The sequence below is a fragment of the Enhydra lutris genome, unplaced genomic scaffold (assembly GCF_002288905.1).
Source record: "Enhydra lutris kenyoni isolate GAN:26980312 unplaced genomic scaffold, ASM228890v2 scaffoldscaffold11, whole genome shotgun sequence".
NCBI lineage: Eukaryota > Metazoa > Chordata > Mammalia > Carnivora > Mustelidae > Enhydra > Enhydra lutris.
Genome location: NW_019154095.1, coordinates 15,290,807 through 15,305,291, shown reverse-complemented (window position 1 = coordinate 15,305,291; position 14,485 = coordinate 15,290,807). Strand labels below are relative to the sequence as shown.

General features: G+C 47.7%; 1 protein-coding gene across 2 annotated transcripts in view; it reads left to right on the top strand.

Moving 5' to 3' along the window:
• LOC111144564 (acyl-CoA synthetase long chain family member 1) overlaps positions 1-5,804 on the top strand; it is a 65,142-nt gene extending 59,338 nt beyond the window's left edge. For both annotated transcript variants that reach the window (XM_022498902.1, XM_022498903.1), the window contains exons 17-21: positions 548-664; positions 1,800-1,943; positions 3,259-3,360; positions 3,468-3,539; positions 4,122-5,804. In XM_022498902.1, coding sequence (XP_022354610.1) covers positions 548-664; positions 1,800-1,943; positions 3,259-3,360; positions 3,468-3,539; positions 4,122-4,262 — 576 coding nt within the window. In that variant the 3' untranslated portion in view covers positions 4,263-5,804. The remainder of the gene's footprint in view (positions 1-547; positions 665-1,799; positions 1,944-3,258; positions 3,361-3,467; positions 3,540-4,121) is intronic.
• The last annotated feature ends 8,681 nt before the right edge of the window (positions 5,805-14,485 follow it).

The following is a 14,485-nucleotide window of genomic DNA, read 5'->3' as shown; positions in this document are numbered from 1 at the left end:
GGTCCCAGTGTGGTTCCCTGCTAGCTCCCTCTGGATCGTGGAGTTCAGGGCTTCCCACTAAAGGTTGAGATACGCAACACACACACACACACATACACACACACACACATTTTCTCCATAGAATCCCCCCCGCCCCTGTAAATGCTCTTTACAGATCACCTTTGTCCCCCACAGTTCTATCAAGATGTCATTGACATACACGCTGTATGCGTTGAAAGGAAACGGCATAATGATTTGACATCCATCTATGGTGGAGTGATTACTCCCCACAATAAGTCTCCTTCATATTCCATCATCTCACAGAGATACAAGGAAAACAAAACAAAAAAAAAAACAAACAAACAAAAAAAAAAGATTTTTGGTCTTATGTTGAGAACTCTGAAGATCTCATCTCTTAGCTATGAAATACAGTCACAAGTCTGTGTGGGCGGAGGTCACTGGGCTGTACATTCAGTCTCCGATGCCTACCTGAGTCCTAACTGGAACTTTCGGCCCCCACCCTCCAATTCCCCCCAACCACCCCCGCTCCTGATCTTTCTCTCTTCAGGTGTGTGTGAAAGGGCCAAATGTATTTAAAGGCTACTTGAAGGACCCAGCAAAAACAGCAGAAGTTCTGGACAAAGACGGCTGGTTACACACGGGGGACATTGGAAAGTGGCTTCCCGTAAGCTCTCCCTTCCCCCCGTTCGCAGATACTTTTCTTCTGCCCGTTGCTGTTGTGCGACCTCACTTTCCCCTTCCCTGCAGAGGCGGGTAGTGGGAGGCTCTTCCATCTCCTCCAGGGAACAGCTTTATACTCATAGGGTGCCTGGGTAGGGTTTTCACTTGAAATGTAGCGAGTATGTTTGGTTTTGATGTGTGACATCAATTCTGATGGCTGCTTCCCATTCAAAATCCAGAGAGAACGGTGTATGGCTTTTTCTGTATCAGTGCTGGGCCTCCACGTGAAGGCCTTAGTTCCAGAAGGTACAGGGTACGTTGTGGTCGACGGCCAGGAAGGAGGTGTGGTGGGCAAGAAGTTGCGAGTGTATGTGTTTCTTAGGCTTGCCCTCCCCTTAAAAATAGGTAAGTGTCCCACGGGTTAGGCCAACGCCTTTGAATGTAGTCTCAGAATTATTACTGTAGACAAATGCCGGGGTCCATCAGAAGAGGGAAAAGAGCCTAAAAGAAACCACAACCGTGGGTTTGACCAGTTTGGCTGGCCGGGACCAATTCGGACTTGCTTCTTCTAAGTTGTCCCCGTGTTGAACTGCTATTACTGAAATGGCTTAGGCCAGTTTTATCATTGCATGATTTTATCATTGCATTGTCCCATTCTTGTAGATTTAAGGTGCATGAGACTCCCGGCAATTTTTACGGATTTGAAAAATGCTTCCCCTCCCCACCCAGCTAATTCAGACTTCAGAATACCAAGGTGTTCCAAAATACATTAAGTCCCTTCTTTCAAGTTCAAGAGGGATTAAGTGTCAGTCCAGTTCGGGCTTGGGCTCTGATGAACACTTTTCATCATCGCCTTGACCTCAGTCTGCTTCTTGGGGACGTGGTGCAGGACCAATATGCCAGAACCAGAGAAACTTCCCTGCAGCCGACTTTTGGAACCACAGGAAGGCCCCTGGGGGTGGGTTTTGACCACCAGAGGGGACACGGTGGCATTTGGCACGTCTGGTGCAGGGGTTGTATCCTTCCCACAGTCCCAGTGTGGGCCTGATGGACCTGCCCCAGGGCCCAGGAGTGAGCCCCCCGTGCCCCTCCCACCCACCCTCTCACAGCACCTCCCCTCCCCACCCTTTCATACACAGAATGGTACCTTGAAGATCATCGACAGGAAAAAGCACATATTCAAACTGGCACAAGGAGAATACATAGCACCTGAGAAGATCGAGAACGTCTACGTGCGGAGTGAGCCTGTCGCTCAGGTGTTTGTCCATGGAGAAAGCTTGCGGGTACGCACGTTTGGGGTTGTGAGCTGAGTCGCATGGGCGTGGCCGGGGCCTCAAACTCCGGGCTTTTGCAGGGCAATGGAAGGTCTGCAGTGAGGACTGAATTGCCTTTCTCGTGTGACGTGCTGGAACATTATCGGGGTTTGCTGCTTGGCCTTTCGCATCCAGAAAAATTTTTCTCTTTAAATCCCGTATTTTTATTTCACCTAGAGTGTTCTGGCATACCAAGGGCAGGATAAGGATACTAGGGGGTGGGTAAAATATGCTTCTAAATTTAAACTATGAAAGGAGATATTGATGGGTTGATTATAAGGAAGTTTAGAATTTTCAATATATTAAACCCATCGTATTTGTGCTGTGTCTCCAAAGTCGTGTGTGTGAGCAGTGCGGGTTGTGAGCCGGTAAATGCCGGTAAATACGTACAGTTGGAAACCAAGGTCAGAGACCGGAGCGTCTCATTGCCAAAACGTCAAGTAGGTGGTGTCAGGGAAGAGAAAAGGGCCTGGTCCCCTGAAAGCGAATCTTTTTACAAATCTTGAGACTTTTAAATACTTGTTGAAGAATATTATCTTATAAGGAAGGCGCCTGTTTTTCTTTGAGAGTATACCTGTTTTTCTTTGACCTAGAATCTTTTTTTTTTAAGATTTTATTCATTTGACAGAGAGAGAGAGAGAGAGAGAGTGCAAGAAGGGGGAGCAGCAGGCAGAGGGAGAGGGAGAAGCAGATTCCCCACTGAGCAGGGAGCCCGATGCAAGACTCGATCCTAGGACCCTGGGACCATGACCTGAGCCGAAGGCAGACGCTTAACCAACTGAGCCATCCAGGCATCTCCCTTTAACCTATAATCTTAAATACCGTCGACTTTTATGTAGTTTTATTGTTACTAAATTGTAAAAAATGCGGCATTGGAGACCTAAAAAAATGAATCTGTTTAAATTTTTTTCTCTCCTTTTTAAAGCAGTTACTTGATGTCTGTGGTCTCACTGCTTATTTGACCCTGTTTTATTAAACTGTATACATGCACACACACGCGCGCACGTGCATGCGCACAAAAGTAAAAAATTAGGGTTTCATTAGATTTTGATTCCCAGGGGTCCTTTTTAAGATATTTAATTGAAAAATTCCTGATGCCATCTGTATTTTAGAGCTGGGAGCGCTTAACCTGGGCACAGTAGACTCCTGGGGCTGATAATATGTTCTGAAGGGAGGGTCTGTAACTTCTGTCAGATTCTTCCAGATCTCATGCAAAATGACAAAGAATCGCTATTTCAGAACATCTGGATCAAGCCACCTAATAACTCACTTGTCTGTGTTAAAGGCATTTCTCATAGCAATTGTGGTACCAGATGTTGAGACATTATGTCCCTGGGCCCGAAAGAAAGGATTCGAAGGTTCTTTTGAAGAACTGTGCAGGAACAAGGTAAGGCTCGGGAGTGTGTGGTCGGCCTCCTCGGACCTTGGCTTGGCACAGGGCGTGCCTTCAGAGACCACCAACACAGCAAATCTGTCGTTTTCTCACCTTCCTAGGACGTCAAAAAAGCCATCCTGGAGGACATGGTGAGGCTTGGGAAGGATTCCGGCCTGAAGCCATTTGAACAGGTAAGATTGGCGTCACGGAGCCTGCACCCCTACAAAACCCATGTCTGACCTGAGGATTTTGTATGAATAGGTATGGAGCTCAAGAGGACCCTAAAGAGGGGCGCCTGGGTGGCTCAGTGGGTTAAAGCCTCTGCCTTCAGCTCGGGTCATGATCCCAGGGTCCTGGGATCGAGCCCTGCATCGGGCTCTCTGCTCAGCGGGGAGCCTGCTTCCTCCTCTCTCTCTGCCTGCCTCTCTGCCTACTTGTGATTTCTCTCTGTCAAAATAAATAAATAAAATCTTTAAAAAAAAAAAAAAAAAAAGAGGACCTAAAGAAACCCACGAGGAATGACAAAGGGCGAGCTTTGGCCTGGGGAGGGATTTCTATAACCGAGGGCAGGCATGCTCTTTTCCTGGAGGTCAGGATCCAAGCCCGGGGCCTGTCCTGGGAGCAGCTCCTGCCCTGTGTTTGAGTGAGCCACTGGCCTGAGACCCAGGAGGGACTGGATGGCCATAAGGTCTCCATCCCTTCCGACCAACGGGCTTTAAGGCCCGGGTTCCCTCGGCCCTAGGTTTTGCTTTAATGGCCTCATTTATTTGCAGGTCAAAGGCATTAGTCTTCACCCTGAATTATTTTCCATCGACAACGGCCTCCTGACCCCAACAATGAAGGCGAAACGGCCTGAGCTTCGGAATTATTTTAGGTCACAGATAGATGAACTTTATTCCACCATCAAAGTTTAATGCGAGGACGAAGCTGCGCACCTCCGCCGTCTCCTGGAGCTGCTGGCCTTCGCGGCGGTAATCTTGACTAGTGCGCACATAGGAAAGGGAGCACCCATGTTTGACTTGTGCATTCGGGGTTCTCGTCATAGGAACATTAGAGGAAACGGAACACTGCCTTACAGTCACCTCCTGTTGCAGACCGTGTTTATGGTGATACACAATTTCCTAAATGAGCCTTAAAATTGTCAAGGGGAAACTATCCATGGGCTAAGTTATTTGAAGCTTCCTCGGTATTAAAAAAAAAAAAAAAAAGGGTGAAAACTTCTGTCTCCCTGTTTTTCTAACTAAGGGGTTAGGACTTTGCTATTTCCGAGATGTCTGCTACTTGCTGCAAATCCTGCAGGTGTTCTGCTGCTCTGCAAAGTACAGTGCACTGGAGGGAAGCTGTCCCTTAAAAGCAAGGACTGTCCCAGCTGGAGGATGTCACAAGTGGACCAGAGATTCTTTCTTAATCCCTGCCTCCTCCCCTTCCCCGCCTCACATGCACTCCGACCGGGTCTCAGAGCAGCCGGGCTTCTCCACGGTCCCTCTTGTCCTGGAGGAGAAGAAGGTTCCCGGCAAAGAAGAGAACAGATCCCACTCAGACCAGCACAGATGCCGGGTCTCAGATGAACGGCTGCTCACCTGAGCGAACGGCTTCCGTTGCCCACAGAGCAGAATGTTCTCAGATCCTCTTCTCCAGACCCAATTCCCTCCCCCTCACCGATCCCTTCCCAGGGGTTATTAAAAAATCTGCCTTAGACTCTGCAGTGAAGACAAGCATTTCAAGAAGGAAATAATTACCTGGATCGACCATGCTCAACTGTGACGCCTAGTGAACTGTCCCCCTTTATCTCCGGCGAAACAGTCATTCTTTGTGATGGCTGACGGATTTTTAATGTGGTTTTCATATCAAAAGATTGTGTTGTGATTAAGTGGCTTTTTCCCACCCCCAGATCAATTCTCAGGCAGGGCATGTCTTTAAGCCTATTAAGGGAGTAGGTACGCTTGGGCACTTAGCGAAGTGGACAGTGAGAACGAATGGTCTTACAGTGCTACCTGATTTTTATGAAATGTGTTCCACAAGCCAAAATTCTAGGGTGTAGAAATCTGGAAAACTCATTTTCTGGGATTCACTTCTCAAGGGATTTTTTTGTTTTGTTTTGTTCTTTTTAAAGTTAATTTGGAAGTTAGCCGCATTTTACTTTACTGCAAGTCTTTGCCACGTGTGACCGAATGAAGTTGTCATGTTCACACTGAAAGCAGCTGGTGTGGGGTTTGTGAGAGTCTGTGTATTACCCACGCACGACAGGGTTGGCACTGAAGGACTGTCACCGTAGTAACACTATTGGGTAGCCTGGCTTCATCCGTGTGTTCTTAATTGCACAAAAAGTCAATAATTTGTCACCTTGGGGTTTTGAATGTTTGCTTTAAGTGTTGGCTATTTCTATGTTTTATAAACCAAAACAGAATTTCCAAAAAACAATGAAGGAAACCAAAATAAATATTTCTGCATTTCAAGCAAGTGAAAGCTTCTCTTTTCCTGTCAGGGCTCGGGCTTGGGTGCGCGCAGGCACCGAGCGGAAAGGACCCTGGGCCACAGACCCGTCCTCCCGCGGCTTCCCTGACTCCCCCATAGGGTGACCGGGGACCTCAGGGTTCTCTGGCAACTGCCCTGCTACGTTGCACAGAAGAAAACCATGGTGTGCATAATACGGATATTCTTGGAAATGCAAAATCTTTGCTGGGAAGCTCTGTTTCCGGAGACATTGGCTGTAGTTGGTGGTTCTGTGGGGGATTTAATTCTGTGTATTTTAGTAGTTCTCTTACTAAGCACTGTTCTAGAAGAGGTCTCAATTGCAGCAGCCAACCTGTTCTCTTTCCTTTTCCTCTGGTGTCCACGCTACGCTATCATCGTCAAGATTTCCTCTTCTGTAGGTGTTCGCCAGTCAGCCCCGGTTCCTTAGGTAGTCTGAGGTGTTGAAATCTGCCTCCCTCCCCTAAATCTCCTGTTTGGAGTGGAGATGTTCGTTTTTTTTCCTCTAAAACTTAAGGCCTGTTCACATATCTCTGGTGAGCCATTCTGCCTTTCATTTGAGTCAGTCGCTATCTCCCCTTTCTCTCCCTCTTCCCCTGAGCTGAGGGAAGTGTGACGTCTTCCCACTGGGCACAACCTTTCTTTTCCCTCCCTTAGCGCCCAACACAGCCTGCAAACCAGTAGGCGTTCATTTAATCTCCTGTGAACAAATGCTTGCAATTTTGAACAAAGCTTCCCCTGGGAGGAGGTTGAGGTTCATGCTGGGTTTTATCCTTTTTTTTAAAAAAAGTGGTAAAACACACATAACATGTATCATCTTAGTTACTTTTTTAAAGATTTTATTTGTTGATTTGAGAGAGAGAGCATGAGTGAGGGGCGGGGGGCAGACGGAGAGGAAGAAGCAGACTCCCCACTGAGCAGGGAGCCCGACGCGGGACCCGATCGCAGGACCCTGATATCATGACCCAAGCCAAAGGCAGATGCTTAATTGACGGAACCACCCAGGCGCCCCTCATCTTAATTATTTTTTAAGAACCCAGTTTGGAGGCATTAAGTGCATGCATGTTGATGTCCAACCATCAGCCCCTTCTGTCCACAGAACACTTTATCCTGTAAATGGGAAACTCTGCTCATTAACCACTAACTTCCATTCCCTGCCCCCCCAGCCCCTGGCAACCACTGTTATCCTCCCTGTCTCTGTGCATTCCCCTGCAGGTAAATCCTACAGCGTGTCTGTCTTTGGGACTGGTTAACTCCCTTATCGTACTACCCTCCGTGTCCATCCATGGTTTAGCACGGGTCAGAATTTCCTTCCTTTTTATTTTATTTCACTTTTGTTTATTTTTTATTATGATAGTAACTTTTATTTAGTGCCAGGGCAATTTATTGTGCCAAGAGCATATTTCCTTCATGACAAATTCAAAGCAGTAACCTCTGGCCTCTTTGAAGGACGACCATAGATACTCTTTGTTACACTCTTACTAATTCCCTTTGATCTTTTATTACGTTCAGTTAGCCACTGTGCAGTACATCGTTAGTGTTTGAGGTAGTGTTCAATGATTCATTAGTTGCATGTAACACCCAGTGCTCATCACATTACCTGTCCTCCGTCATGTCCATCACCCGGTTTCCTTCCTTTTTAAGGCTCAGTAGTAGTCCGTGGTAGGCACAGCCCACATTCTCTGTATCTCTTCCTTTGGTGATGGGCATTCGAGTGGTTCATACCCTTTAGCTATTGAGAATAATGCTATTGAGATTAATACTATTAGTACTGTTAATTAACACTATTAGTAATCACTAATTACTAATAATACTAATAAAGACTAATTACTAATTAATAATAATACTATTAATAGTAATTACTATTAATACTATTGAGATTAATAATAGCTATTGAGAATAACTGAGCATGGGTGTACAGATACCTCTTTTAGTCCCTGCTTTCAATTCTTTGGGTGTGTACCAGGAAATGGAATTGCTGGGTCATATATATGGTAATTCTATGCTTTATTTGTTGAGGAATTGCCATCCTGTTGGCCCCAGTGACTGCACCACTCGACATCCTCACGAGCACAGTACCAGGGTTCCGATTCCTCCACATCCTGTTTATAAATGTCCTCTCTGGTTGGTTTCTGTGTTTGTGATAATACAAATCCTAATGGGCGTGAAGTGTTATCTCAGGGTGGTTTTGCTTGGCATTTCTGTAATGATTAGTAAGGGCGAACATCCTTTCCTGGCCTTACTGGTCATCTGTATATCTTCTTTAGAGAAGTGTCTCTTCAAGCCCTTTGCCTATTTTTACAAATTGGGTTGATTGTGCATTTCATGGAGCTCTAGGAGTTCTTTATATATTCTGGATACTAATCCCCAAACACTGTCTTTCAATTCTTAACTTCCGTGGTGCACTGTCTGGGGTCCGAGCCCTGTTCAACAGCAATACAGTGGCACTCTTCCCACTAATCAGAGCCCAGTGGTCTGTGTCTCAAACCCAGCTAGAACAGAAGACAATGGCTGCCTTGGAATGAGACAATCCTCTCTTCTGTCCAGACCTCCTGTGTGTTAAGCTTGGCTTAGGGACAGCCAGGGAGCAGGTGTCTCCCCACTGACAAGGGACGAGGAGGCGTGAGCAGGGTATCGCTAAAACCCCAGGGGTCTCTCTGCCCTCAGAGCACCTCCTGCCCCTCCCTGCAGCGCTCCCCCACCCCGGTGACACACCCCCATTCTAGATCTAAACTCAGAAAGGCTGTTTGTTGTCAAGTATATTTAGCATTTGGTAAATATTTTTGCCTCCCATTTCTTCGATTCCTTGGAAAAAGAAAAAACTAAAATGTGTCCGATGTTCCCACATGCCAGACGCTATTCTTAGCATTTTACCCAGATGACCCACTTTACGTTACAACCCTTGGAGCCAAATGCTGCCGCTGTCCCCGTTTTACAACGGGGAAATCTAGGCACACAGGGGACGTGATCATTGTCACACACCAAGCAGAATGGAAGCTAGAGCTGAGCTTCCAACCTCACGCTGTGGATGTTTCTTCTTGTCCACCTTCGGCCATGAACTTCTGACCAAACACGTCAGTAGGTGATTTCTCGGCCCTGCCCGTTCTGCGTGCAAGCGTCAGTACGAATGGCTTTGATTCCTATCCTACCATCGCTCTTTGTCATAGCAGGGCCTGATACCACTCCCCGGAGTTTTCTTCTGGTTCTATGGCTAATCCAAAATTAAATCTGGTTGCTCTTTTTGACGTTGGTAACCCCAGATCTGTCAAGGACTCAAAATCTGGTAGAACCAGTGCTCTGTTTTAGAGGAGAATGTGTGTGAGGCTGTGTTGCAGGCATATAGCTGATCCATGAGATCCCTTAGAAGTTCTAGAAATCCTCACTGATGGGGTCATAGCAGCTGCGGGTCGTACTAGGAAGTACCGTGTGCTACACTCCTGTACGATGCTGTTTCGTTCCTAACTTATGTCTCCATACAGGACTCTAGGGACCCGTTAGGGGTGAGTCCACAATTACCATCAGCTGCGCACCAGGCATGGTTCTGTGCAGTGGGATCACAGCAGCGAGAGCAGCAGACTAGACCCTTGCCTGGAACAGGCTCACCTTGTAACACAGAGAGAGGGATGGACCATCCACAAAAAAGCAATCGAATGAGTTCAGATTGTGATGGGCGCTCAGAGAAGAACTGAGAGTGTACTGGGGAGGGGACCACAGGGCCTGGTTTAAGTGTTGGGGTCAAAGAAGGTCCCTTTGAGAAGGTGACACTTATGGTGACGACATGAAGAATGAGGAAGGGGAACTGCCCTTGCAGGGTTTGGGGAAAGAGTGCCCAAAGCAGACTCGTGAGAAAGCAAAAGTGAGAAAGCATGGGATGTATTCTAGGATCTGAAAGAAAGTGAGGGAGGCCAGAGCATCATAAGTGAGGGCAAGTGTAGCATTGGAAACAGTTACAGAAGGCGGGCCAGGTTACCAGAAAGGAATCTGGAAGTGACTCTGGGTTCAGGAGGAGACCACTGAGGGGTTTCAAGGCAAGGAGTAACATTCCCTGAATTACCCTTTTCAAAGGCTGCTCCTGGCTGCCACAGAGGGATCAGAGAAGAAGCAGAGAGACCACCCAAGGGCGGCGTGGGGCATGATGGCGCTTGAGCCAGGTTGGTGGCCGCAGAGATAGGAAAGGGGTTGGATGTCGGGGTGTGAGCACAGTTGGGGAGACGCGCATCTGCACTCACTTTGAACTGGGAAGACTTGATGGGCTTTGGGGGAGGGAATCCGGAGGTTGAATATGGACAGTTTCTATTGAGGTGCCTACAAGACAAGCCGGTGAAGACGGATGGGTCTCGTGGACTCAGAAGACCAGCGGGGTGGAGATAACATACTGGCAAGTCAGCAGCAAAAAGAAGGTGTCAGAGACTTCGCCAGGTAACCCTGGGGGAACCAGAAAATCTGGATGGGAAATAGAGGAGTTCCCAAGACAGAACCAGCCTTGCATATCTGAAAGGGCATTAAGGAGCCAGCCACGGGGACTGAGAATTACCTGCCACGGAGGAAGGTGGGAAACCAAGCACGTGGTGTCCCGGAAGCCAAGAGAGAAAAGTTCCGGGGAAGGAGGGGATCAGTTACGTCACATGCTGTTGAAAGGTACAGTATGGTGGGGACAGAGGACCATCCACTGGATTCTGCCATGGTGACAACCCTGGACAGAAGTGTTCCAGCAGAGCAGCGAGGACAGAAGCCTGTTGGGAGCGAGTGTGGGCATGGGCTCCTGGAAAGTCAGGAAGATGAGCGAACTAGTCCTGAATTTTGCCGCTGCATGACTTCTGGTGCCTGGGTCACCTTTTTCGTTGTCCCTTCCCCTCCACAGTGTGATGTCCATCACCGTGTCGGACAAGTTTCCTTCATTAGCCAGTCCCCAGGTGCCCCCAATCTCTCCACTGTAAATGCACCCGTTTGCAGCGATGTCATGTCACAAGGTGGAGGTGGGTAAATGCCGTGGACTCCGGAATTTTTAGCCATATTTTTGGCCCAAAAGGAAAGCCACATTTTCCCTTTTTGACTTTTAATTCCTTTGCCCTGTTGACTTGCTCAAATGGTAGAAGTCTTGCTGGATGAATTCTACTTGTTTCCAAAGGCACAGAAATGGACCGATCTTAGCCCGAAGCAGGGGTTTTTCAAAAACACGCACTGAATGTAAGTTCTTAGCCACTCACTTTTGCTGAGATTTTTAATGAGGGGATGGAGAATGGTTTTGACTGTCAGATTTCCCTTATAGAAATTGTCCTTGCTAAATACTGAGGCTACTGGATTCCCACCACCGGCACCCCCCAGCCCCACCAGGAACTCTAGGCAGACTTCCTGCTTTGCATGTTAAAATGGGAGGGTGAGTCATGAGAGTGACAGTTGGCAGGGGTGTGGGGCAGTGGGGTGGGAGGGCTGCCACAGGGGGACCTAAGCACCAGGCACTGCATGGGACACGTGTGAAGCATGCGTGAAACCGGTTTGCTCACATTCTGCATTAAGCAACAGGGCAGATGCAGAGGGACTCTCCCTTAAGAGCCCTGTGCTTTCCCACACCCACTGATATGGGCCCCACCCTGCTGAGCTCGGGCCAGCTCCCCCGCCACACCCAGCCGGGCTGGCGGGCAGTGGGCCCTGCACCCGGCGGGAATTCCGCCCACCACGCCGTCTTTGGTTGTGTTCTTCCACTGCCTCTCAGCGGCGTCCACGCCCCCATCCCCTGTCCCTCCTGCCTGGTCAGGGTGGCAGCCGTCTCCTGCTGGGACAACTGGCACCAGCCTCTGAACTGGCCTCCCTATCTCTCTGTGGGTCTCTACTGACTCACCCTCTGTTCCTCCACTTTGCAGCCAGGATGACGTTTCTAAACCCCCAGCCCATCACGTGGTTCCCCTGTGTTCACCTTCCAAAAGCTCCACTTGCTCCCAAGTCTGCACAGCTTCCTACGCTTAGAGGAGCGCTTCTCAGTTGTGCATCAGATCCCCCTGGGGAGCTTAAAATGTTGATCTGGATTTGGATTCAATACATCTGGCATTGGACCTGAAATTGTACATTTTGAATAGGTTTCTTGGGGGATGCCAATGCTGTTGATCTGTGCACGACACCTTGAAGAGCAAAGAACTGGGGGACGCCTGCTTGGATCTCTAGCTTCATCTTTTGCCACCTCCCCAACTCTGTGCCAGCCACACTGAATGTATTCTAACTCCCAGAATGCATCCCACTCTTGCTCACCACTGGGCCTTTGCACATGCCCTCTCCCTAGAGCACTCTCTTATCCTGGCCTCATAGACTCCTATACCTTTATTCCAATTAGAATGTCAGTGCCGCTTCCTCTAGGAAGTCTTCTCCTATTCTCCAAGCCCAGGAAATAAAGAGTCAGGCATGTCTGTGTCCTGGCAGTGGTGTGAGGTGGAGGGGTAGGGTAGCTGGTAATGATTTTCTTTATGCTAAATGACAAGGTTAAATAAAGAGGTGAATAAGCTGGCTTGTGAGACATAGGGCAGCAGCCAGAGGGAGTGTGCTGGGGGGGAGCTGTTTACTCCTACAAAAGGTTCCAAAAAGAAGGTTTTTGTGTCACCTGGGGGCTTGAGAGGGAAGCCTGTCGGCCTGACCGGAGGTGGTCTGGCTGATGGCACCTTGATTCTTTTGCTATTTTGTTCTCAGCTGAGCAGAAAAGGATCCCCAAGGTAAGGGCACCAGCTGCCTCCTTGACCTCCGGGGACAAAGTCAGCTACACAACTCTGAGTGCTGTCAGGCCGCTCAAAAGTCGTGGCAGAGTGAGCAAGGTCATTACAAGGATGAAAACTGTTTTTAGAAACTTTTTTTTTTTTTTTTTGGACCACAGCTTGAAAGCGAATCATGGAGACAAATTTCTACTGTAGAAATTTTATGTCTCTTATTTTCTTACAAAAATCTCTTCCTGGCAGGTGTTCTTTTTTTCTCTTTCTCTGCTTAGGTGCTCATGGGTGCCTCTTACAAGTCTGAGTTATAAAATGAATTCCTCTGCAGGTCGGAATCAGTGATCGCTGGGCTGGAGAAACCCTGGATTTTGCCAGAATGCTCCTGCTCCAGACCCAAGCCTGCAGGGAGCCGGGAATGGAATCCGAAACATGTGACGTGGCAGGTCCTGATGCAGGGGTCAGACCTACTAGCCATGTGATCTCAGCTGGGCTAGGAGTGGTGCCAGTTAGGTCTGGAAAAAGTAGGACGTTGGTGGCAGAGCAAGTAAGTTCAGCAGTGGGATCAGAGCCAGGGAAATGCCAGAGAGCTTGTGACATCGTACATTTTGAAATGTACAATGTCATTGTACAGAGGGATCTAACGTCATTGCAGTTTGCCACAACGGAAAATCTTTCTGCCTTCCAACTTTAAAATACACTGAATAAAACTTCCTCTCTGAGTTTTATTTCCTCTTTTTCTGAAAGGGAATATCTAAGCAGAGGTCCCCCCATCCTTGCCCCAGCCTTGCCCTCCTGGGACGTTTTCGGTTAGTTCCCAGCATCCTAGTCACAGATGTGGAGCAGTTGGTCTGTTTAAAACAGATAACGACTTGAGTTTCTTCCTGAAGAAAATGGCCAAGTGTAGTGGGTTAATCTGTGCACCCAGTAATTCATAGGAAGTTAAAAAGCACAGAAGGAAAATTTGAGAAAGAAATTATTTTCTGTGTTTCCTTTTCCATAATAGAAAATCACACCCTTTGCCTCTAGGGAAACTTACGGGAGTGACAGTGGGGCAAGGAAAAAATGAGTTGAGCAACAAGTAGTAAAGATGTGTGGTCTTGGGGTGCCTGGGTGGCTCAGCTGGTTGAGCATCTGTCATTGGTTCAGGTCATGATCCCAGGGTCCTGGGATCGAATCCTTCTTCCCCTCTCCCAGACTCGTGCTTGCTCACTTTCTCTGTCTGTCTCAAAAAAAAAAAAAAAAAAAGAAAGAAAGAAAGAAAAAGAAGAAAAAAGGTATGTAGTCTTCTCACTAATCTTGAACAGACTTATTTTTAATTTTTAAAATTTTTAAAATTTAAATTCAATCTAGTTAAAATACAGTGTATTATTAGTTTCAGGGGTAGAATTTAGTGATTCATCAGTTGCATATAAGCATGTGATGGAATGAGCATCGGGCATCTAACACCCAATTGGGTGTTATATGCTCATTCCATCATGTGCCCTCCTTAATGCCCATCCCCCAGTTACCCCATCCCCCACCTCCCCTCCAGCAACCCTCAGTTTGTTCCCTAAACTTAAGAGTCTCTTTCAGTGGGGCGCCTGGGTGGCTCAGTTGTTAAGCGCCTGCCTTTGGCTTAGGTCATGATCCTACATGATCCTGCATGATCCTGGGGTCCTGGGATCGAGCCCAGTATCAGGCTCCTTGCTCTGCCGGAAGCCTGCTTCTGCCTCTCCCACTCCCCCTGCTTGTGTTCCCTCTCTTGCTCTCTCTCTCTCTGTGTCAGATAAATAAATAAAATCTTAAAAAAAAAAAAAGAAGAAGAAGAAGAAGAGTCTCTTATAGTTTGTCTCCCTCTCTGTTTTTATCTTATTCTATTTTTCCTTCCGTCCCCTGTGTTTATCTATTTTGTTTCTTACAACATCTGAATACGCGCGAGCTCCGGTCTCTAATCACATTTTCAAACCTCCCGGCCCAGTTTTTGTCTGCCCTCC